This window comes from Harpia harpyja, chromosome 23, assembly GCF_026419915.1.
Source record: "Harpia harpyja isolate bHarHar1 chromosome 23, bHarHar1 primary haplotype, whole genome shotgun sequence".
Classification (NCBI taxonomy): Eukaryota; Metazoa; Chordata; class Aves; order Accipitriformes; family Accipitridae; genus Harpia; species Harpia harpyja.
Genome location: NC_068962.1, coordinates 5303361 through 5329086, shown reverse-complemented (window position 1 = coordinate 5329086; position 25726 = coordinate 5303361). Strand labels below are relative to the sequence as shown.

At 39.7% G+C, this 25726-nt stretch overlaps 1 protein-coding gene across 6 annotated transcripts in view; it reads right to left on the bottom strand.

Moving 5' to 3' along the window:
* Positions 1-25726, bottom strand: part of EEA1 (early endosome antigen 1) — a 76971-nt gene that overhangs the window by 31561 nt on the left and 19684 nt on the right. For 3 of the 6 annotated variants that reach the window (XM_052774238.1, XM_052774236.1, XM_052774239.1), the window contains 10 exons: positions 22471-22598; positions 18795-18849; positions 18606-18671; positions 17728-17767; positions 16735-16842; positions 16527-16648; positions 14761-14916; positions 11083-11097; positions 9658-9774; positions 3592-3930 (listed from right to left, as the gene is read on the bottom strand). In XM_052774238.1, coding sequence (XP_052630198.1) covers positions 3592-3930; positions 9658-9774; positions 11083-11097; positions 14761-14916; positions 16527-16648; positions 16735-16842; positions 17728-17767; positions 18606-18671; positions 18795-18849; positions 22471-22598 — 1146 coding nt within the window. Of the gene's footprint in view, positions 1-3591; positions 3931-9657; positions 9775-11082; positions 11098-14760; positions 14917-16526; positions 16649-16734; positions 16843-17727; positions 17768-18532; positions 18672-18794; positions 18850-22470; positions 22599-25726 lie in introns of those variants that run through there. The other 3 variants (XM_052774237.1, XM_052774240.1, XM_052774241.1) reach the window with 2 other exon arrangements.

Genomic DNA, 25726 nt, shown 5'->3' with positions numbered 1-25726 from the left:
CCTGCCTCGTCATTTTTTCAGTCATCAAAAGCAGTACTGCACCGTCTTCAAAGTGCAAGGATAGCCTTTTACTATTCACTGTTATAAAAAGCGCTCTCTATAAAATCAGCTGTTCTTCTATTTGAAACTGTCACTATAGGTCCTGGGTTACCTCCTGCCTGCTTCTACATGAACACGTTCACAGATACACAAATGAACTTTCAACTCAAGGCAAAAACAGAGGATGGATCAGGCCTTGCGGCACAGCAAGAACTTTCTACAGCTATCAGGATGAATGAAGGTTGCTTCCCTACGAATTTATGTCCAAGACCCTTGAACCACCCACCTTTTAACTCCAGGTCCTCCCTTCGATATCCCTAAACCTCTCTCATGCTTTCCTCAAATTCCTAATACGTAGGCAAAAGGCAGCACAACTTTGCTGCTCGCTGCAAGCTACCACTTGTTGACCAGCTGGCTGCCTAGCAGGACAGAAAAAGGAAGAGTGGGTTTTATAACACTAAATCTTGCCCCCAGCCATTGAGGGGGTGAGGCATGAACATAAGTCTCTCTCCTTTACCCAGCCGCCTGTTTCCACAAGAAATTAAAACTGAAGAACCTAACACTGAAGACCTTTGGGCTATCTGTCAAAATTCGTCTAAAGTTATCAAACAATGCAAAAGTTACAGGGGATGGAGACAGGGGAAACAAATGTGTCTATGCCTTATTTTCTTAGGAAACCAAGTTAAATTATTTGTTTATATGTCCACAACCACAAAAACTGTGAAGGAAAAGCTGTTCGGCACATGGCCAAGATGCTGATTGCTAACTGTGACTGCACAGTTCAGAGAGACATAAGAGAAGAGGGAGGACAGGGTGAGGAAAGAGACCATAATCTCTCCTCCAGTGATCAAGAACATTTGTCTTTTTCCACAGGAACCACTAAATTATTAATACTTCCTCCTCACTGAAAATACGAACAAGAGCTGGAGGAAGAAACCTAATGAAGAAAGGTGCAACAAGATAACTATTATGACTGCTCATGGTTATGTTGATACTCGGAGAGAATATTTGGAAAGGGGGAAATCAGCAAACAACATTTTACAAAAGTCACTGCTATTACAGGCACAGTTAAGTATTTCTGAAGGACTTTAAGACTGACTTTAAGTAAACAGAACCATAAAATCCAGGATTAACCTATGTTACAGAATACAAAAATCATAAAAAATATTTAGACTTTCAAGACAATCAAGTAGATTCAAATTTTCTCAACAACAGTATTTATTAGCAATTAACATTTCTTCAGGACTGAAGCAGCCCATATTTTCTTGTGTTACCCACTTCCTATTGTTGTGCTGGAACCAACATTATCATTGAAGTTTCCTTCCATTGTGAAGATCGCTTTGTTGACATCACCCAAATTCTAAAATATACAAACTCAACCAGACATGCATCTGTTCAACTGAATTTTGATAAGATGGCAAGGATTCTTTGAAAATGTAGTTTGACTAAACAGCTATACATATTCCTTCATAAGCAGCATTCATTGTGTCAACATAAACTATTGGACTACATGCATAAAAAGATAAATCCCTCAAGGTATTAAGTGAACAAATACAAGAAATTTAGTCTTTTCACAGTAGTAACCAAACTCTTGTTTGAAGGGAGAGAGAGGAAGAGAAGTTTTTGCTTGGCTTTAATTTTACTTTATACCATGTATGAAGGGCTTTTTTTTCCTCCACTATTCTTTTACAATACAATTCTAAAACACATCCTGAGATCCAGCAGCTTGTTCAGGTTTTCTTGCTTAGACTGTCTTCCTTCCCAATGGTATCACCAGAGAATGTGCAATGCCTCCATTTCCTTTCATAGGAATTCATTCTGCAACGCTTTATTCACCTTCCTCCTCCTTCATTTTCCCACCCAAAAATCCTTCCTCAGGCTGAAGCCAGAATTCAGCTCAACCTCTTGGCTGTGCTTCTGAACTTGCATAGATGTTGCCTAGGCAGACTGAGGCAGTTTTACCAAGTGAGGATTCCTAAGCAGGTAACTAATATAATTATCTCCCCTCCCCCTGACAGAAGACTGATGAGAGAAGGAAAGTCATTCTGGGGATGTAGTACATACATAAATGGAGTTTTGCCAAGCCACAGTTCTTCCAAGATAAACTATACATGCACAGCCTGCAACTTAATCTATTTCAGACTTGACAAAGGGTTGAAAATTGAGAAATGCTCACTTCAAAATGATAAAGCTTTAGCGAGAGATTAAAATGAATTATGTCACACTAACAAAAAAATAAAAGATTATTTTTTCCATCTTAGGACTGGACATGATTCCTGATGTACAAATATTTATCCAGTTTAACACACTACTCCCCAAGACACTAGATAAAACAGAGTTCAACCAGCCTCAAATTTCAGTATGCTCAATGTTGTATGGAAGTCCTGCTTCCGTAACTCATTGGACTCAGCAGAACAATACGTAAACGGTGGGGGGACATATGCTCTGTGTGTTCTCATAGCTATTAGCAATATAAAGGGAAGGTCTTTGTGGAGAGACATAAAAGGAAGCAATATTAAGACTTCACATGACCCTGCTTTTCACACTAAGTATTCCCTACTGTATTCACTATTCAATTTTAAAGCAAATCAAGCATTCTTCCGTTCTAATGTAAAACGAAGACTCGCTTTTCCGAAACTTCTTATAGAGTAGTAAAATCACTACTAGAAGTGAAACTACTTCTGATACTCTACCTGAATTTGTTTTTCTCATAACCTGAATTCATTATAACTTCAGCTACCTTACTGAACCAGAATAAATAACCTTGCTGACTTCTTAGGATTTGTCTATTACCATATTTGTCATGGAAACTCAGTATTCTGGTTTGCCCTGTCGTTTGACAATACTTCCCTTATTTCAGGGAATGCATCAACAAAAAAAGGGGAGGGGAAAAACTGCAGGATGAAAGAAGAGTTCATTTAACACTGTAAGAGAAAAAGAGTAGACAAAAAACCTGCCTCAGATCAGCTAAAACCTTTTTTCTTCACATACAAAAAAAAGTCATATCAGAACATGAGAAATAAGCTACAAAGTTTATGCTCATTCAGCCTTAATCTTCAAAACTGAAATTATAAACATAGTTTTAAGAAGTTCCGGACAGAATAGAATTAGTAAGCTTTTTCCCTTTCAGAGAAAGGGGAATTATACTACAGATAGACAGATTTTACATTAGCCTTCCCAGAAATAAAAACATACAAAGGTGGTTATAACTGTAGATCTTGCTAAGTTTGATTGTGACACAGGATCTACAACTATCGTCATTTGTCCCTGACAAGAGTTTGGACCTACTAAAAAGATTCAGACAAACAAATACCAAAGGATTTCTGCACTCTTATCACAGCTTCTTCTTTCTGCCTGTTCTTTTCTTCACTTCTCTAAGGGGAAGAGGTGATTGTACTTCATTCTCTGCAGTGTTAGGATGAATGCTTTATATTTATTCCAATACCAGCTAGCTTAAGGAAATGCAGATGCATGTGCATGAAAAATATGCATGCACAGTTAAAAAACCCTAATGGGATGGTAGGATGGTCTAGGAGGCTTAAGGAACCTTACCTGACTGAGCTCACTTTGGAGTTGCAGGCCATGCTGCTCTTTTTCCTCCCTCTGCTGCTGGAGCTGTTTACATTCTGCCTTGAGGTGCTGGTACTTTGTCTCTACTTCGGACAACTCTTCTTTAAGTTTCTGGCTTGCCTCCCCCTTCTCACCTAGCTCTGTCTGTAATCTCTGTATCGAGGCTTCAGATGCAGACAGCTTTGCCTGAAGCTGTTGGCAGTCCAGGTCTTTCTGGTGAAAGCTTGCCTGCACGTTCTTCTTACTCACAGATACTTCATTGTGTTTTTCTTCAAGCTGGGTGTAGTCCTGTTCTTTCTTCAGCAGCTTCTCAGTCAGACTCTATGAAGAGAGTTACACAGCAATTCAGGTGCAATTCTGCTTACAGCTGTTCAATGCATTATTCAAATTTCTTCTCAAGTGTTCATCCTGAACAGTGAAGAACTTGCTCAAAAACATTATTAAAGAAAATATTGACCTCTATTTCATATTACACAAGTTAATTCTGGAGCCCATACAGCACACGGTTTCAACTAGAAATACTATTTTTCATATTCTCACATAAATCTACCTCCTCCGAGAACACCACACAAACTATTTCTCTATCCTGAAGACTAATTTGCTTTCCCTGAACGTTCAAATTCTAGGTTATTACAACTGCATTTGCTTGGGGAAAAGCTGCAATACTAATCTGAGTTATTAGTATACAGAAAAAGTTTTCAAGTATCACACAACTTCCTAAGCAACAACATTTGTGGTTTAATTCCTGTGTAACACTGTGCGGTCATCATGCTGGTCATTTTCAGAAGTATCCTAATTTTGCCCTGTCACTACACTTAACAGCATGATCTGCTATCCAAATTATGGAAGAGAACCTGTGAAAACTAAGAACATCTGTGATGTTGATAAATCACAGAATGAAACACTCATTACTTAACCTTCATTTTAGAAGATGATGTTTTTACATTTTAATTCATACCATCTAATTTCCTTGCATACAAATCAGCTCAAAGAGGATGGTTGCTTTGAGTTTGAAAACACTAAAAATCAGGATTCCCTAAAGGAAAGACATGAACATCACTGAGCACCAGATTTTAATTCCCACATTAACAACAGTAAATACTGCAGGGTCTAAGGTCATACTATTGAATTTACACGCTGAGACAAATACTTGAAAAAAAAATATTTACAGATAATTTTCAGCAGTTACATAATTCTTTTTATCAAATTTCATTAATTAATCAAAACTATATTCAGATAGAAATATATATCTTCATGGACAAGATATAATTCCAGAAAGCTTGGGGTTTCCCCCAAGCTTAGCTGGGGCAGTAACTAGAATTTCAGAGATCTCAAAGCAGGACAAAGAAGCCATGAGAACCATTTCAATTTTCCAGTGGCACTTTTTGAAGCACAGAAATACAGTTGCAGGGAGGCCCTGGTCATCATCCAACCCAGGTAATTCATTCCATCTTCTTGAAATGTACCAGCAGGTTCCATTTATTGCAGCATCTCACTGATATCTCTCTCAGTGGAGCGTTACTGTGCACATCTTTTAAATGCCTGTGTTATTCCTGCAGTTTTAGTGACTACTATATTCTCTAGTGACCCTTTCAATTAAATACAGAAAAATAAAGGACACATCTAGCACGTCAGCCTGAAATAATGCCAACACTGAGGTCAGTTTTATGTATCAAAATTTCAGACAGTTTCTTCTCCAAAGAGAAGATAGATAGTGCCGCAATTCTAGCTATGCTGGGCATCTTAGAAGTGCACTTCTGCACGGTATCCAGGGAAGAAACCTGTTTTGCCAGAAGAAAAAGCTGCAAAATTATTCAAATAAGTTGAACAGTTTTATTCTTTACAGATTTTAACAAATGATGACTATATTGGTAGTTATAAAACACTTTTATTTTACAATTGTGACAAAAGAAACAGAAGAATCTGTAACAAAAAGAGAGGTTAGAAAACAAGCAATCTTGCAAATGACAACTCCAGCAGTCCAACAACCCATGTGAGAACAAATATAGTTAATACCCTATGTGTCCACTGAAAAAAAATACATGCTTTCTAAAGCATACAACTTAGCCAAAAATTATGGGTCAAGATTAAAGTCTGGCTATTGAATTCTAGCCCTGCAGTAGTATATTTTGCAATGTTTCTTGAAAAATAAAACAACTTGTTGCTGTTACAGTTATGCAGAAGTTTTTATATACGCATATATAAAATGCAGGAATAGAGCACATAAGGAAGATACTGAGGCCAGGTGCCCTCTTAACCCTCCTGAAGTCAGTGGCAAGGCTCCCACTGCTTTTAGAATATATTTCACCCTCAGAACGTAAAATAAAGTTGCAATTCTCTTTTCATTAACGACCAGACAGGATCATTAATATTTGAACTGAATAGTGTTCCTGAAATAACACCACACCACAGAACCTTCTTTATCATAGCTGGGCAAGTTAGAGCTAAGGTATTAATCTCGCTATTATTTCATAACAAGATCCACACGTCACATAGAACTGCCGTGAGTTACTTTATGAAGAGACACTGCAGGGCACTAACTTAAATTTTCAAGGAGGTGAGGGGGAAGAGAAACAGTTAGTGTTGTCTTGAAGCAGACTGAGACTCTGGGAAGCTTTCAGGAACGCTATGTAAAACAAAAAGCAGCAAAGCGTCTTACCCATCACCTTACAAGCGATCCAAAGGACAGCCAAGAGCAGCAGGTACGTACACACAGCTGGAGATGCTGCTCCACATCGTGCACTACTCTCCTCCTCCCTGGTCTGACGACCGATACAGCAACGAATACCAGTGTTTAAAGCCACTGCCCCTGGCAGCCGAACACCCTCTGCAGTCACGAACGGCCAGAGCCGCAAACAGCTACTGCTGCTTTCACGAGAGAAGAGCTGGGTTTGCGCGACAGCCTGCTACCTCCATGCGTGACTGCAGCCCATGAGCAGACTCGAGGCCACAGAGCTGCCAAGCCATGGTCGTTTAGGTTACGTCAGCGGACTCAGCGGTGTTTCCTACTTGGATGCGTGTCCCAGCTGCATCCCAGATATATCAAGGGATATGTGGGCACACAGGAGCCACCTCTCTTCCCCAAGCCTTGATTTCCACAGAAAAGAAAATGAGAGTATGTTACAGGACTCAACAAAGAGCCGTGAGCCTTCAAAGCTCACAAGGTACAAGGGGGAACACCACACTGATCCCTTCTTTTATAACTGCTCCTTGGAAAAATACATGGGATACATGTCAGTAGTGACAGTGGCCAGGCATTAAAGAACGAACTCTGTGGTCAGTGATCAAATTTCGGAATAGTTACGTCAGTAGAAGGCTAGAAACTAAGCATTTTTCCCTGTAGATAATGGATCACAATTTCCCTAAAAGCAAACAAAAAAACCCACATGCAATGGGTTTAGAATTACAGCAAGTCTTATACTTCAGGGAATACGCTGGTTTTACACACTAGGTCTCTCCTGGGCTACAGGACATTACTGGCCTCTGCAAGACAAGCCAAACCCCGTAATTACAGTGTTTTATAAATGAAGGAAAGGCAGTTCCTGCTGGTCTCAGAGAACTGATCTTATCTACTCGTCATCTGCTCTTCTCAGTATAGCTCCTGAAAATGTAAGAAACAGCTTGCTTGCTTGAGGTTGTACATAAGCTTGAAAAACTCTGCGTCAATGCACAGAAATATCTTCCCACATTGCAATGGGATTATAAATGGATGTACATATCAAAATGCAATATATTCTATCCTGCATTAATGGCTCCTCCCTCTTCGCTTACAGCTTCGTCAAGGACAGTAAACTGTTTGAAGTGGGAGCAATTTCTGTTATTTGGGAAGCTAGTCCAGTCTTTTCCAATTCTAGGTCCAAGTCCTCCAGGGCCAAGATTCCTTGGCTAGCATACCATTCTTATGGATATCACTTTTCCAAAAAGCTGCATAAAGAGGTGGCTGTAAACTGCTTTAAGTCACTGAAACTGAAAGAGGAAGAGTAACTCGCTGCCACTTCTTCCTATTCCTCAGGTAGTATTTGCATTAACCTGACACAGCAGAGGACACTCTCTTGAAGTATGGTTATCTTATGCATCGATCTGTTTCACTCCACATTGTTAATGGGATAGCAAGATATTCAGGCAAGGGCTCTCTACTGTATAGCAGTAATTTTGCCAGAAGCTTGATTCAGTGTTGCTGGTCTGCGGAAAAGTACAGCATGACAATTCTTGCCACCTCAGTTCTGCACCTGATTGAATGAGCCAAACCAAGAGTCATGCTACTAAAGGCAAGTTTAATTTACCGAATTTTAATTGCACCTTCTTATATTCTTCGCAAATGCTGCTTTAATATTAGATTATCATCATAGAATGGTTTGGGTTGCAAGGGACCTTAAAGACCATCTAGTTCCAACCCCCCTGCCCTGGGCAGGGACACCTTCCACTAGACCAGGTTGCTCAAAGCCCCATCCAACCTGGCCTTGAACACTGCCAGGGATGGGGCAGCCACAACTTCTCTGGGCAACCTGTTCCAGTGTCTCACCACCCATATCGTAAAGAATTTCTTCTTATATCTAATTTAAATCTACCCTCCTGCAGTTTCAAACCATTGCCCCTCATCCTATCACTACAGACCCTGGTAAGAAGTCTTCCTCCATCTTTCCTGTAGGCCCCCTTTAAGTACTGAAAGGCTGCTACAAGGTCTCCCCGGAGCCTTCTCTTCTCCAGGCTGAACAACCCCAACTCTCTCAGCCTGTCTTCATAGGAGAGGTGCTCCAGCCCTCTGATCATCTTCATGGCCCACCTCCGGACTCGCTCCAACAGGTCCATGTCCTTCTTACGTTGGGGACCCCAGAACTGGACGCAGTACTGCAGGGGGGGTCTCACCAGAGCGGAGCAGAGGGGCAGAATCCCCTCCCTCGACCTGCTGGTCACGCTCCTTCTGATACAGCCCAGGATACGGTTGGCTTTCTGGGCTGCGAGCGCACACTGCCGGCTCATGTTGAGCTTCTCATCAACCAACATCCCCGAGTCCTTCTCTGCAGGGCTGCTCTCAACCCACTCATCGCCCAGCCTGTATTTGTGGTTGGGATTGCCCCGACCCATGTGCAGGACTTTGCACTTGGCCTTAACTTCATGAGGTTCGCACGGGCCCACCTCTCAAGCCTGTCCAGGTCCCTCTGGATGGCATCCCTTCCCTCCAGCGTGTCGACCGCACCACACAGCTTGGTGTCATCAGCAAACTTGCTGAGGGTGCACTCAATCCCACTGTCCATGTCGCCGACAAAGATATTAAACAGCACCGGTTCCAATACTGATTACACTAAATACACACTGTTTGGTCTTTGCCCTTTCCTATTTTCCAAGATTGACAAGGTTGCAGGTAAATACATATGTGTAATGTGTACAGTTCAGATACAGTGTTATATATACACGCAACAAAAAGCAGTATGCATCTTTCTCTTTGTCTCCTTTCCTCCCTTACCTCCATTTATCACCCCACAACATATGCCTTCTTAATGCAAATACAAAATACAGCAAGGTTAAAGCGCTTTGATGAAAGCTCTCAAGGAATACTTATAAGTTGAGAAGCTTCTGGAATTTATTTCCATTTTCTACCATGCATGACTGATAAATGGCCAGAAAATATGAAAGGAGTACAATCTAAAAGCTAAGAAACGGGAAAACCAATGAAGAGAGCTCAATATGTCTTCTGAATTATGATTTTTAGGCAAACATCGTAATATTTCAAAGGGTACTTCTTTTTTCTTTTAATGTGTGAGATGGCAATACTGCTTAATAATAGGTAAGCATAAACTGCAGCAATTAGAAATCTGCAATCATAACAACCCATAGGATTTCAGTTGTAACATACTGATGATCGTTAAAATACAGCGTTTGCTTGTACATTATGATAACCCTTGTGTTAAGCAAAATGGCAAAGGAATTCTCAACTTCTGCAACACCAAGAAGTGTTTTGTTGCAGTCTTCAGTGCTTCCCAAGGCAATGTGTGACGTGTTTCCATTTTAATGTGAGCTGATAAGCATAGGAAATAACAGCATTCTCACCTGGTTTTTCTGTTCCAGCTCTTTGACTGAACTTTGAAGTTTTTCCAGCTCCTGAACATACACAGCTACCTCCTGAGGTCCTTTGGCAAGCTCAGCTCTTAACTGGTTAATGGTAGCCTGAACAGACAAACAAAAAAATCCACATTTAAAACAAAGCTTTGCATGCATAACCCAACACAAGCAAGATGTCTGGTAGCAAAATAAAAAGCATCTTGCATACAGATAAACAGCTGAAGAAAAAAATCACCTGCAAACTAATCTCAGAGCACCATCAGCTACAGAAGTACCACTGAGCATAATTTCCCAGCTGAGATTCATTCATGTCCTACTTCAGAAGACAAAAATTGGCCCCAGTCCAATAGAGAATGCCAGGTTGAGCCCACAACTGATGAAAATCACAACAGATTATCCGTTAATTGTTATCACAGTTCTAGCTCAAGGTGAAACCCCCCCAAGTCATTGCAGTTACATGGCCAAAATCTTTGCCTCCCTGGTAAGGAAAATGTACTGGAAAAGGCACTAGAAGCGAGTCTGGCATCCGATGCAAACTTGGTGTGTGACTTTTGGGCACATCAGCCCTGCTGGTCAGCATAATCAGGGGAACAATACTACCCCATTAAACAGGATTGGTACAAAACAGAACATATCAGTGACTGCACAGTATTTGAATACAGTAATGGAAGCAAACAAGAAAAGCACTTTAGATGGGTAACAATGGCTGCCCTAAAGCATGCCGTGTATGAATGCACTCACTTTGAATACACTATATAATAGTGACCTTTTTAAAGAAGTTTTCTTTCCTATTGTTCTCATAACCACAGATTTCAGCAGAAATGTATAAATACTGAATTCAAGAATGAACTAAAGCAGAGCAGAAGTAGTAGACAATAAACATACTATTTACAACCTTCCTACAGAAAAAGGAAGACCGAAGAGAACATATGAACGCATTATATGACTACATATAGTGATTAATTCTGACTTTCTGTAATGCTGTGCTTTACAAGACTGTTTCATTACAAAGCTATGAGCTAAAACACATCCTGAGATCTGTCTTTGGCAGACAAACATTCCAGGATGTTCTCAGAAAACGGTGTATGAATATTTCACTACTGAGAGAATATAATGCAGAAAACGTGCAAAAGCTTGCTAAGGACACCACTGCAGCCTTTCAAACTAGAATCGTAATTTATATGCATAAAGATACATTTCTCTCATTCACAATTCAATAAGCCCATCCTACATTTCATTCTTAACATGAAAATACATCATGGATGAATATTCATTCCTGATATTGTCTGGCTGATGTGTCTGTATGATTAATGAACCAATAAGCAAACAGGAATGTATCTGTTTAACCTCTTGAAATTATCTTGATACAACAGACATCTACTATAAGAATAAAAAGCTTTCAAAAAAAATTACCTCAAATTTAAGTGTCTCCATTAGAAAGCAGAAAAAATAAAATGGATGGATGAAAGATGGAAATAAGCAGTCACAAAAGCTGTTAGTAGACACACTTCCTCAAATTTTTTTTGAAGTATTCCGGTGTTTTTAATGCCTTTGCTTAGTGGAAAAAAAAACAGTCCTGGCTTTATTAAATTTACACATAATTTAATCTACTCATCTTGTTTAATTCTGTGGGCACTCAAGTTAACAGTCAAGCCTAGGCCCTGTATTTTATGAAGATCTATCAGACACTGAAACAAATCCCAATCTGCAGAGATTCATAGAAACGCCTAGCTCCACAGCAGTGCAGCTGTTTTCATAATGTGTTTACTATGCAGGAGTCACTATAGTGAAAAAGTAAACATGGAAGGAGTAGCTCAGAATGAGCATTCATCTGAGATCTCTCGACACCAGTTTCAGGCACAATTCTGACATAAGACATAAACACCCAACAAAAAAAACCAAAACAAACAAACAAAAAAAAAGGACAGCAATGAATACATTTAGGTGACAATTGTAGAGCTATACTATTCTTCACATCCCTCTCCTGCAGCATTTGAAGATGCTCATGTAGGGTTAAGATGATCTTTGTTATTCTCTTCACCTACACCACGAATTTAACATTTTAAAGACAGCTCACTTTGGGAACCAATATTAATGTAGGTATCCTCAGCCAGCTTGGCAAAATAGCCAAGGATGGCGTAAGAACCACTTTACGCTTTCAGCCCTTGAGGTGGTCTTAAAGAGCAAACCTGAGATGAAACATGGCCAAAGTTTTATGGCCAGAACTGTACCCATTCTGCCAATGAAGGACTTCCATTTCTTGTTTTCTTATGGCTAACACTTTTCACAATTGCATTCTTTTTAAGAAAAGTAGAAAAGTTTTCACCACTGTGACTTTGAGTAATTTTTATTTTTTTAAAATGTCTGATCTGTCACTTTACATCAACAGAAAACCTTTTATTTTGAACACATCCTGGGCTATTCTTGCCATATGTTGGAATTAAGCAGAGAAGACAGTAACACTTCTGAGAAGAACCAGACTGCCACTGCTTACCACGTTCTGCCACGCAGCAACTCAGTCTTCTCTGGTTCAGCCTACATACTGATGATACTACACAGACATCTGATATTATTATAATTGCTGCAATGTAGTTTATAATCCTTCTATACATCTAAGACTTCTTATGTGAACACATCGTAACAGCTAGGGGTGTCATGCAGCCTTCTCCCCAAGCTGTCGTTACTTCCAGGAGTACTGAAAAAAACCTTCTTCACTTGTCTTTTTTCCTGTTAAAGGCTGCACTTTAAAGCTACATTTTAAAATGGCTAGTTATGTCAAAACTTAAACATACCTAATTTGGGGGAACAGGACCAATGCATGCTTCTGTGAGGATGTTTTAAGATGAAAGATTTTTGTTACACCCATGTCACTATGTCATTTTATCTTCACATGAAAACTAAATATCCAAAACCACAAAAGGCTACAGAGACAGTATTTTGAAATGAAATTTAAATTCTGCAGCATAGTTGTGGGATCTCACAGTTAAAACCAAATTACAATTATGCAGCAACTTACATGGCCACATAACCACATTATATTCATAACTCCAACTGTGATATTCCTTTTTTCATGTCTGATGAAGCTCTTGGCATACATAATTTTAACTTGAAAACAATGGTAGATTCATGTTTAGTACAATACTGTACCCTTGTACAATTCCTGGAGCTCAACATATCTGTTGTGAGGGGAGGCAGGAGGGAAAGCCCTAAGGAGTTTAGAATAATGCCGGGCAGCACTTCTCTAAAGCTCTGCAGTGCAAATGAAGAAACAGAAAGTTAAAACTGTGGTTCTGAATTCTAGGGCACATGAAACCCCATAATAAAAATCCTTCACAACAGGACAGAGGATACTAGAAGTCCTACAGAAACCCTAGGCATTTCCTCACGTAAGCTGGTGAATTCTGCAAGGACCCCACTTCACTAGGGACCACAGCTCTGCATTGACATTTACCTGGCATTGCTGCATTGGCAGGGCAAAACGGAAAAGGAGGAAGGCAAAATTAAAAGGTCTCAAACACAGCTGACAGCCTTCGGTGAAGACTGTTACACTGTCAAGTCATCCATTAGTAAAACTATACCAACCAACACATCAGTGAGGTGCAACAACATGCAGCAAGAGAATTCTTCTGCAGGTATGGATTTACCAACTCCTCAGTAGAATAAATTACATGTTGGACAAAAGCCTTTTTGGTGATACTGTATTTTTACCAGGATTTCTTGCCATTCTCTTTGTCAGAGATTTCCCTCACTGTCATGGTAAACAACATCAAACAGGCTTTAGCCAGGAGTGATCTGAGACAGTTTGAGGAGTAAGGTTTCTTCTCAAAGATCCAAGTCAGAGCTGTTGCATCCCTTTTTCTCCATCTTGTATGGAAGCAGAAGTGTTCACTGGTGGAAAAGCAGCGGAATCAAAACCAAGAAAACTGAATATTTGCTATGGGAAAGGCAGTTAGCTTTGCTTCCTTAAACACAGAGTTATCATCAATTCTATAAGCAAGAACAACAAAAACGGACAAATGTTTTCAAATCTCCCATCAGCAATTTAAAGCTTCTTCCACTGACTCAGCCAAAGCAGGGCAAGCCTTCACAAAGTACTTCTGAAGAAACCAGCATATTCTGCAACTCAAGTAGACAGTGAGGTCCCTTTTAAATGAGATGAATTTTAGAAGTTCAAATTCAGGAAAATATGGAGAAAAAATGTAAAATAAAATTAAAAAAACCTCAACTAACATGAGAACAATAGATTTTCTTTCATACTTTAGACTGCAGCAACAAAGAGAGGAAAACTAAGGTGGTGTTGCCTGGAAACAGATTACAGGTGACATCCTGACATCTTGACCTTCGGACATGGTGAGGCCTGGCAGTCACTCACTTTCTGCTCTAGTCAGCAACAGGCAACACTCGGAGGCCATTATGCAGTGGATTGTGGGGTATGTGTGCAGAACAGATTTGTACCTTACACACAAAATATTCCTACAATAAATAATAGGAGTAAAAAGGCCTCCCATTTGACAGTAAGAACTAGAAAAAACAAAAATGAAAACCAGTTTACAATATCCTTTGAGATTTTCAAATCTTTTGTAAGTTCAAGAATTATATATGTCCTATAAGAATACTGAAACTATTATCGACCTTGTATTAATAATTTTTTATGTATTTTAACACACTAGCATCCATTTTCAGGCACATCAACTCAAACATTAACCAAAACCATTATTTTCAGTAACAACTGTTTTTAGCTGCATGTAGCTCAATAAGAGAAATAAGTCTTTGAATCACACAGGTATTGCTCTATTTCTCTCTCCCAGTAGAAAGAGCACAGCTCTGTCAGAAGGTTTTTTCCTCTGCTATTGGGCTCTTGTAATAACTTTTTATGCCAAGAAAAGGCTTTGCAACAAAAAGCATGAGGGCTTTTGGAGGGTAGATATTGACAGAATTATGCAATTTACTGGAATGAAGAAACATGTCTACCAGATAAATTACAAGATTCAGTTAAGAAAGAGGCTTTTTCATCATGATGAATTAGTATTTCCACTTTCATATGAAAATCATGGCAAAGCTAGCACACACATCTTTAGGTATAATTATTACCTCCGAGTTAGCCTGTTCTGCCTGCAAGTGCTTGCACTCATCTTTCAGCTTTTCAGATTCTCTCTCACGTTCCAGCGTCATTTTGTCCATCAGTGTCTGAACTTGGACCAGCTCCTTTTTCAGGACAGCCACATCTTCCACACCAGGCCTTTGTAGCTGAAAAGTAGAAGAGTAGCAGTGAGCAACACACTGTTGGCAGACATGCTTCCAGTGTCGATATCATCTCTAAAAATCTTACAAATCATTAATTTATAGACAAGGTGACATATACAGTATTATAGCTGTGCACACAAAAAAAAAAAAAAGAAAGAAAAAGAAAAGTACTTATCACTCCCAAAGGAAACAGGATTTAATGGCTGGTTGTCAGTTCTTGCCTGCTAAACTTTGAACTTGTTCATTGATTTCAACCAAATCTCACAAACGGGAAAAGGTCCCAAAGATTAAATTTCTGTAATTTTTATGTGTGTAGATGACTAGGTACAGGAGGGAAAGCTTCCCTGGGACAAAACACTGAAGTGACAGGGAATCCATGCAAGAAATTTATCTGAAGTCACAATACTCTGAGAAGTAGGCTGTATTGACTCCTCTACTCTACAGAACGGATTACCATATATGCTTTGCTGCTGTAATACTCACAAGCCCATCTCAGGGCTGAGACACATAACAATCCAGTGCTACACAGACTTTTATAATGATACTGCCTCTGTCTTCAAGAACTATTTTGGAAAACCACAAGAACAGACAAAAAAAGGGCAGCTGAAGGAAATGTCTTGAAGGTACTGTCAGACATGCCTCATACCAGACCCATAGGTAAATCTGTTGGTAATTACATCTAAAGCACCGTAACTTCCCTCAAAATGAAAAGCTATAAAGGGAAAAGAGAGGGAAGGCAATAGTGGGCACCAAACAAAGCAGAGAAAAGGAGTGCTGGCATCTAGAAGAGAAAAGGTACAGGAAAAGGGTAGGAATGCAGGAGAAGGGAAGACAAACACCTAAACAGAGAGGAATAGAAAGGTCCAATGGCTGGGCAGGGCCAGAGGGACTCATGAGCCCTTCAGGGCAGCCGACTACAAGGAAGAAGAGGGATAAACGAGTCCTTCTTTCCTCCAGAGTCTAAGCAGTGGCCGAGTGGGATAAACTAGGAAGTCCCCTTCACTACTCTTTAGAAGCGGCACGACTGCTGAGTCACTGGGCTTGCTCCCTGGAGCCATGGCTGTATATAAAAGTCACCAGGAGCCAAAAATCCTGGAATACACGCACATTGGTATTATCAGCCAAGCGCAAGAGGGACAACATTAACATAGACACGGTGGTGACAGCTGCCAGCCTTTCAGCCACCATGTCACAAAATACCTCTCTGAGCACTTCTTACGAATGCAGCTGTCCAGGGACAGTCAGAGCATGACATCTCATGGAAAAAGGGTGATCTAAAGACAGCTGTGGAAGTCAGCAATGGCATGCTCCAAGTACAGGTCTGCACAGCACATCTATGTGTGTAATACTCTGCAAAATCGCTGAGGGTTAGAGCATCAAACAAGCAGACTATAATATAACATAGGGTAAATTTTAATATACAAGTCAGAAACAACATACATTTCCTCACTGGAAAAACACTGAAAATGTAGGTCAGTGAAACAGATCAGAAACAATGGTGTTCTGAACTTTTTCAGCCCACAAACAGATGTCTCCAAACTGCATTTGCAAGCATTTAAGTATATCCCTCCCTTGACTTGAAAATAACAAAAACACTAGTGTGACGTGAATACCAGCTCTGTCTTTAAGTCTTCCACTGTACTTCTCTCCTTCTGCAGTTCTTGTGTCAGGTTTGTCACTTTCTGTTCTGCACTTTCCCGAAGGCTGATTTCTTCATCATACTTTGATTTAAGATCTAATAAGAAGGAAGTTGAATAAATGATCACTTGCACAAGTTGTACAAGTAGAGAACAGAATCAGACTTCATGTTAATATACTTACCCACAATTTCAGTGGCCAGTTGTGCTGCTTTTTGCTCAAATAAGTCTTTCATTTGCTTAATGTTAAAATTTTCTACTTGGATCTCTTCTAGTTGCCGTTCTAATGATTCTATTTCCATAAAAAGAATAGTATTATTTTCTGGAAGAGCTAGGACAACACAGTTACTCACACCCGTAATGAACCAGAGCAGGGAAATAAATAATCCAAATTCACCTAACACTCAATTAGCTTAGCAAAGTGAACAACTTTATTGAAGTTAAATATCTACAAGCATGATACTGGAACCTGTCACTAGTCGAGTACTCTGCAGGATTAAGTACATATTGGTTTTCACTGGTCACAAATAGCTCTTGAGATCACTGCAACATGCTGCTGAATTCTGAGCCCCGAACTGCAATTAAAAGCTCTTTAATCATCATCAGTCAGATACTTCATGCGTACATAAGGAAAATTTTATTCCATGAGTGCCTCATGGAGAAAAACAAAGAGCAAAAATTATTGGTCTGCAAAACAAAATAAAACAAAAAAAAACCAAACCAAAAAAACCCCAAAAATTCATGGTTTTCTTTGCTAGCAATGAGTACAGAAAAACACTAAATAAAACCAGCCCTGACAAATGCTAGAGTTTAAGTATCAACTATCACTGTCTTTCTCAGCAAAAGACTTGTACTGAACACTTGAATATAAGAAATAATTAAAAACATGTTCAAAACTACTCATGAGAACTGCTTTCAGAGTCAGGAGAACTCCTGTCTCACTTCTAGACATTACAGACACCGAGCCTCTGGAACATTTCTCCAGACTACAGCTATCAAGAGCTATCTATCTTAAGCACTTACAATGAACTTTTTTTCCAGTAATTGCACCATTCCAGCTTTCTAGCTCTTTAATTTATAAAAAGTGCTTTTTCCTAAACCTAAAAGCTACAGTGAAAAAAAAAAAATCAGAAATTCCAGAACAGTGCAGAAATTAATATAATAAAATGTTAGCCACCTGCAGATGTAGCCGTTGTCAATCCATCAGACTTAGAATCCTTAAGAAAACAGAATAAACACATCATTAGACAGTAGGAATAAAAACTACTACTTCCAAAGCTCACCCCATTTTTGGAAAAGACAGGGAAATAAAGACTTCTGTGCTTAAATACTGCACAGCAGTATAAAAATACCAGACTTCAAACCATTACATCTGGAAAACTGGAAAAGGCCAAGACGATTTTCCATTTCATGTATCACTACACTATCAGGCTTCCAGACTTGCAAGACTCCAGTAACAATCCCCTCCCTTCCCTTTCCTCAATATTGAAATCTGCCCTAAAGACAGAGGTTACAGACATCATTAAATACATTCTGAGAAGACATTCTGTCAGAAAGCAATTTCTGAGGTTTGTGACAATCTAGTATTTAAGTAGCTCACAGTAATAAAAGAAGTGAGAGCTTCCTTACGGCACAGCACACCACAATTTGCCTTGCCTTGTTTGTTCAGTTCATCTGGACATCTGTGAAATCACACTACTGTTCTCCAAAAGTTCTTACAAGAAAGACCCCATCACCCTTTCTCATAACAGATGAAACACCACATTCAATTTATTTTCTTTAATAAACTGAGTTCTGAATAAGCCCAACAGAAGCAAAAGTCTGAACTGAACTTGTACGGAGTAGTATAGGAGAATCATTATCTGTTCTGACTTTGTTCTTCAGATTTATGTATTCAGTTGCATTGTGGAGAGACAGCTAGCTTTGTTTTCAAGAACATGTCAATATTCAAATTATGGAACTAACTAAATCAGGCCACGTGCCTTACAAAAAAGGTATTAATCTTCAATGTCAATGCTGATGATAAACCTGCTTCAAGTATTTTAAAGCAATTACTTGCTGCCGCTGCCCCTGCAATTTCTCTAGTTCTTTCTTCAGCTCTTCTGAATACCACCTCTCCTCCTGGGGGAGGAAAAAAAAAAAAGGAGATGGGGGAGAAAGAACTGTAAATTTGGTTGCTTGAGACAGTGGAGCACTTTGCAATTTGAAACAAAGAACCAAGTGCAAGTAAAATACATTTCCAACCTTCAGCGAAGCTTGCAAGTCTTGGACTTCTTGTCGGAGCAGTGATACTTCATCTCTGAATATATATATCCACGGAGTGGAGAAAATGAATATGCAGTGGTTACATTTTGTCAATTACATACAGTTTATAACATGTATTAAATAACTGGAGTGATAGCCATGTACTACATAAATATAAGTTACATAACTATAAATAGTTATTTTAAAATTTTTTGAAACTTGGAACAAACTGGATTAATAGATACTTAGTTCACTTTGCACATCACTTGAAAAATGCTAAACATATTAATTGGATAAGTAGAGAAACAGGTATGCAAAAAGGCTCATGAAAACAGAATGTAAATCTAAATCGGTGCATCAGGTCAACCACATGAGTTCAGAACGGCAAAGCTGTGCATTGTGACATTTAACTGTTTTACATGCCTTTTTATGAAAAGGACAGGTTTATTCTCCTTGACTTCCCGTATCACGTAAAAGAACACTGCTAAGAGACAGCATGCTATCCTACTCCTTTTGAAATACGCAGTTACATAATTTTTCATCCACACAGCAATTCAGTATGTCCCACAGACACACTCACTTAATGGTCTGAATGTTTAAAGCCTTGGGATTTTAAATTCTCAAATTTCGTGCTCAAGCCTCCAGCCATGCAAGAGCCCAAGATCCACAACTACTACTGTTACTAATTGATTTAGACAGCACCCTTCTAAATCACAGGTCTCCTTACAGAATTGTACAACTATACATATAAGGATAATGTTGCATTACTGCTATACAGCCACTCCAAATCTAGAATACACAGGTCATTAAAATAATGCAAACATACCCTTTCTTGTTGTTTGTACGGCGGCAACACTGAGGAGTACACAGAATATATGTGTGTCGGTGCTGATGCCAACAAATTCACTCAGTTTTATACTATACAATTTTATTGCTACTGTGCTGCATTATCCCCTCCCCCACAGATGTTCTTTTAAATTATCTCATGCTTAGGAAGAAAAAAAAACCCAAAGCAAGCTATTCCTTAGCTAAACTGGGAAGGAATAGATTCAATATACACTAGCATATTAACATCAGGTCAGGGTCATCAAGCAGCAAGTGAAACACATGCACTTGAACCAGTGAAGCAAGAACTCCAGGGTGGGCCATTTTTAATGGCAAAACAAACATGGGACATTGAGAGGCGAATTTTTTTCAGAGGAAGATTTTCTGCTATTTACACATTATTCTGCCTGTGTGAGACATTCACTGGAGGTTTGCAGATACAACTTTACTGAGGCAGGTGTAGCTGTAATCCAAAACCCATACGTTGGTTGTGGGTGGAGAGGAGGGAGCAGCTTTCTCACCAGTATGAGTAACTAAATCAACTAATATTCACACCCAAGATTATAAACAGAATCTCAGGCAGGTTAAACAGTCAACTATACTGAAGTTGGGCTGAACATATACCAGATCTGCGCTACTAAAGCATTTAAGATGCTCTGGTCTTCGTACCACATAAAAGGTTTTGAGCTGTATAAAAACAGTTTGTAGTAGAAGGGAAGGAGGAGGGGAAGAGAGAGAGTTTGTAAAGTAAGGACCCTTCTACAGTAGTTGCCTCGATATTCCCAACACAGTTTTGCTTGACAATTTTAAGCTGAAAACTAAATTCAGCTTAGCTGACTAGTGGAAAATGAATGGGGAAAAAAAGTGTAAGGGATCACTCTAGACACTGTAAGTTTGTTTTTCTTACTGCCATCCAAATCCTTACCAAATCTCCCTTTCTGCTACGGCTGTTACAATCCCTTCCTTCTCTCAGCACAGCTGAGCCTCACCATCTGGCAAATCCTTACTACCTTTTCCTTATGCTCCACTCCGCTCCCCACCTGTAATGCCAGTGCCTCCATCCTAGCACCGAGTACCAATAGCCTGAGTTACCTGATGTACTCTTGGCACTTAATCATGGTAGTTTATTGGTGGGTGGGAGGAAGAGGACACAATGTAATTCATAGCACCTAGCTTTCTCTATTGACTAAATGAGGAATTTCACCTCCCAGTTTTGGTCCCATGAATTACATGGAAGCTTCACTCCTAGACGGCTAACAGAGTGGCTCCCTGCTGCAGGCTGCAATATTTCCTTAATACGGGATTCCAAGTCTTGGAGAAACATGTTTATGTTGAATGAGAGTTTTCTCAAGCAAGCATGCAACTGAGAAACATTAAAGAATGCCACACTAATAGGAAGAAATAGCTCATGTGTTACACAACAGCTCTCACCAGACTCCCTTCACTCCATCCAAACTCCCTGACCTTGTCCCCTTTTTCAATTATATGAGAAAAAACAAAACCACTTGTCCTTAAACTGTCAAGAGCCAGGAAAAAAAAAAATAAATTTCACCAGCCAACATCTGGTTGACATTGGAAACTTGCAGGCATAAAAATAAATATTTCATAAACTATATAAACAATATAGTTATGACCAATAATTCCCCCATGTGAATGTTATTACTCTACTAAGAGTATCATTTCAGGTCCAAGTTATACCACTCCAAAAAAGCTTAAATCAGACAGAAAAGAAATACTCATTCTTGAATAAATGTGCACATAGGAAACCCAATATAGCCTCACTAGTACCCTACCATTTTCGCCTATATAAAGCCCTAATTTTAATTCCTTTTGTTGCAGCAGCTGGGAGAGGAGGCAGCTATCCACAAGGAAGGGCCGATCCATGCACGAAGTCAAGACCTCTGCTAATGCTGGCTCTTACTGGCTTGCCAGCTCTGCACAATACTGGGGAGATACAGATCTTCATTCGGGTAACAACTGAAATATGTTACCTTCCACACTCTTCTCACTGAAGAACTACCCTCTCTTGAGTTAATTACATAAATATATGTATTTCTGTCAATGGAATTATTTACCATTTGGAGTCACAATTCTACTAGTGACAAAACATTTGAACCATTTACTTCCCAGCATTGGCAGAAGCCAGCTCTGTTAGCAGGTGACCACCCGCGGTTTCACATTATCAGTTCCTGCTACATACCGCTGCTCTCAAAAATAAAACAACCTGATATGTTTCCTAGGAATATATTTAACAATACAGTTTTGACCAAACAGTCAAATAAAATAAATCAGAAAAGATTTCTGAAGATCAACATGGAGTTTCTGGAACACAGAAGGACAATTAGCGAGACAGACAGAAACTTCTCAGATTTGCAAATAACTAGGTAATATGGGAACCTAGTTAGGCAAATACTGATGTTGTAATTACCCAGTAAGTACTCTAACTACTACCCAGGGACAAAATCAGGTTCCTTCTCTTATCTTCAGGGTTGTCCTCCCCCACCTTCAAAAGATGAAATTTCAGCTCTATGCTGGAAATTAGAAGGAACCTGTATTTTTTCTGCCACACTCCTAAAAATCATTCCGGACTGAAATACTGCATTGTCAGCTGCATGAGAAACAGGTGACTTAATTAACAATGTAAACATGTGTATCTGGTTTTCATTTATTGTCAGATCAATATCAGCCAATGTAAGTTTCAAGCTGCTTTTTAATTGTAGTTGGAAATGGGGCATGAACATTTAAATACTTGACTACATAATTAAGTGTTCAAATTAATACAGCCTTCAGTGTAATTAGAAGCAGCTCAACACTGACACAAAAGCACATGCACAAATGAGTACTGTTGCACCTTTCCGGTGACAGATGACCTTCCCCTCCATGAGTTGAATCAATGCCAGAATTATGAACTGCTTCATAGTGCTTGAACAGCTCCTCAGCTGATCCATGAGACTTCATACAGAGAGGACAAATAAAGCCCTATTATAAAAAGAAAAAAAAAAGAGAGATTAGAAGTAAAGTTTTAGGTTTTTCCATCTTATTTTTACAAAGAATTCTAAATTTTGTTTGCAAATCTAAAAGGTAGCAAATACAATTGTTAAGATTCATACTAATTATTTTGTGCTCCGATAACAGTTTTGGCAATGAAAAAGTTAGAAAATGCCTACAAAAGTCATATTTCATTATTCAGTGAGGTTTTTCCCAACAGCATTACATATTAGCAACAAAACCTTTATTTAGAAAAATAAGGAGTCATTTCAGAAGGACTGCTCTGCAATTTCTGCCCCCCAAGAAAATATTTTTCCATACAACTTTTCATAAAATCAGATTCTTCTTCCAAAGAGGAGGGAGGGTTTGGAGTTTGGTCTTAGAAAAAGGAGATACAAAAAACCACTCTAAAGCACAGCTATTCATATACCTATTACCACCATATTTAGGCTATTAATTATTAAATGCAATTAAGAGAAATACTACCTCAAGAAAATCAGATCTCTACAGCCTAAAGAATCAGAAATCATCCATTTTCATTCCAGCTTATTTACTGCAAGCTTACCAGAGTGAAATTTAGCAGAGCAATGCCCTCATTCTACCCATTAGCCCACAGACAAATGAAAACAGTATATATATTATGTACCTCTAAACATTTGTGGAGTGTCCAAATTGCCATTTATCAGAAGTACCATCCATCTCATTTTATCTAGCAACCTATTACACCTGCTTTTAAGTGCTGGACTTTATATTGGTCCTTCACTCATTTGGCTACCATGCCAACTCCAAGCCCAATTCCCATTTACACTACAGCCCATTTGCACCACGGTGGCAAAAGAGAGACATTTCAGAGTGAGAGGCAACAACTTAATCTCACGTTAAAGGCTCCCTGTAATTCCAAGCTGTGCAGAGAGAACCTTGTGTAAGTGAGATTAAGGCCCCTGTTTCTCAAATTAATTTCAAATGTGCTTTTGCATATTTATATGTTACCCTTAAGGCCCTTACGCCAGTATAAATTGTAGTGCACTCCAACGCTAAAGCAAGGCTCTCCAGCATCCAAGATGAGAGTACTCCTGTGGGATTATCACACTTCACGTAACATATGCTCCTGTACAATTTCTGAAGGATATATGAAGAGTTTCGACACTCCTTTTCTTAACTTTGCATTTGGATGTTACACGACAAGCCACAAAACTTTAAATACTAGCACAAAATGAACATACTGAACGTGTATGTTGATAACCACAATAGCACTCATTTTCTAACTCAACACTCATAGTATTTTGTTTCACTAGTCACTAAGAATTCAACAACCAAACACTTACACGGATTTATCCCAGGAGAACCATCACATTCAGCTACTCAAACATGGCCAGAGCTCCAGAGCACTGAACAGGGACCTCCTAACTGCTATTACTTGTTTAGTCCTTCAGAAATAACTGAATACAGTTGCTTGTCAAACCCACCACAGATCATATTGAAGACTAATTTTTGGCACAACTAGATCAAACAAAACAGTATACTCCTTCCTAAGCAGAAAACAGGCATTTACCCTTAACAACCATTTATTTATTTCCAAAATTGATCAGCACAGTTTCACTCCAGATTAAACAAAGTTAACTCACATGTGTGTATACATGCCAAAATAGGTACAGAATATTGGTTGATCTGCTAGGTTCCCGGTAATGTTTATCTGATACAATTAGCGTTTAATTACATGATGGCAGTGACAGTCACTCTAAGCAAAAGAACCAGAGGGAGATTCCTGGCAAACAGCAAGGGCAATGAACTATAGGAGGGGTCAAAAAGCAACGGATTTCTTTTTCCTAGTAGGTGAAAGTAGTCAGTCTCATACAATGACAGGGCAACAGCATCCTTTTGGGACGAAATGCTACTAAGCAGTTCTCAGTGTTGTGTTTAGTTTCCCAGTGATGGGAAGGTCTGCTGTTCACAGAGAAAAGCAAATGTTCCTCATAGCACCAGTGAGTGCATCTAGAAAGAACGACTGTAGAAAATTGCTCTGGCCTCTCCTTCCTTTTGCCCTTTATTTCTTTTCATTTAAACAGCAAAATCTGTTTTCTTTGCGCTTTTTTTTTTGGTGGGTTTTTTTGTGGTTGGGTTTTATCCCGCAGAAAGAGGAGCCCTGGAGTAGAGGAAAGAATAGATGACATGTGCAATTAGCCCAAGGGGACAGCAATCATTTGTCTCAATTATTAGGCAAAGCCAGCCTAAGATTTCCCAGGCAGGCAGATCTGAAGGCAAAGGCTGCAAGGACAAGGGAAAATGCTGCAGCTGAGAGCCCGTGGGGTGGACGGGAGCTCCGGGGAGGCAGGCGTGCTGTCACCAGCACAGGGGGGAAGCACGGACAAAACCTCCTTTTCATGGTAGAAACCCCCTTCCTCTCACACAAGGAGGGATAAAAACGCATCACCCACCAGCCCCAGCCTCTCCACCAGCACTGCCGTGACCGTGGCTAGCCTCGCTTTTGGGAGACCTGGTGCTGTTGGGAGGCAGCGCTGGGTTACAGCTCTCACGCACACCCTTACCCCAATGCAGCGTCTCCTTGAGGTCAGAGGCACAAGCTCTAACAGAGTAAGACGTCACCCTTCTGCAACGGGGCATCCTCACCATGGAAAACGTCCTCCTTCCTCCGCAGAGCTGGGGTGGGCAGGAATACGGGCTCCTGCAGCTGCAGGCACCACCGCTCACACATCAGAGCCTTAAACTGCACGAACCCAGGGCCCAGCTGCGTCTCGCAGGCTGGTAATATTCAAATGTCGACTCTGACGTCAGCAGCGTTAATTCAGTTCTCTTTAGAGTAAGAAAATCAGAATCATCAGGATCTTCCTGGGCACCAGACAGTGAAACACAGAAGTGTAAAGGTTCCCCACGCTGCAACTATTAGCCCCAGGTGACAATCTTGTTCGGGGACTTGAACTGGTGGGTCTCTTGCTTTAGCTCTTTTTAAAAAATTTCGAATACGGTCATAAAAACATCTCTCTCTCAGCATCATCTTGAGATGAATTTGAAAATAAATGCAAAAGTGTATTTTACTAACCTAAAGACAAATGTGTAAGAAGAAGGAAGAGGGGAAGAAACCTGATGGTCCGAGATGCTTA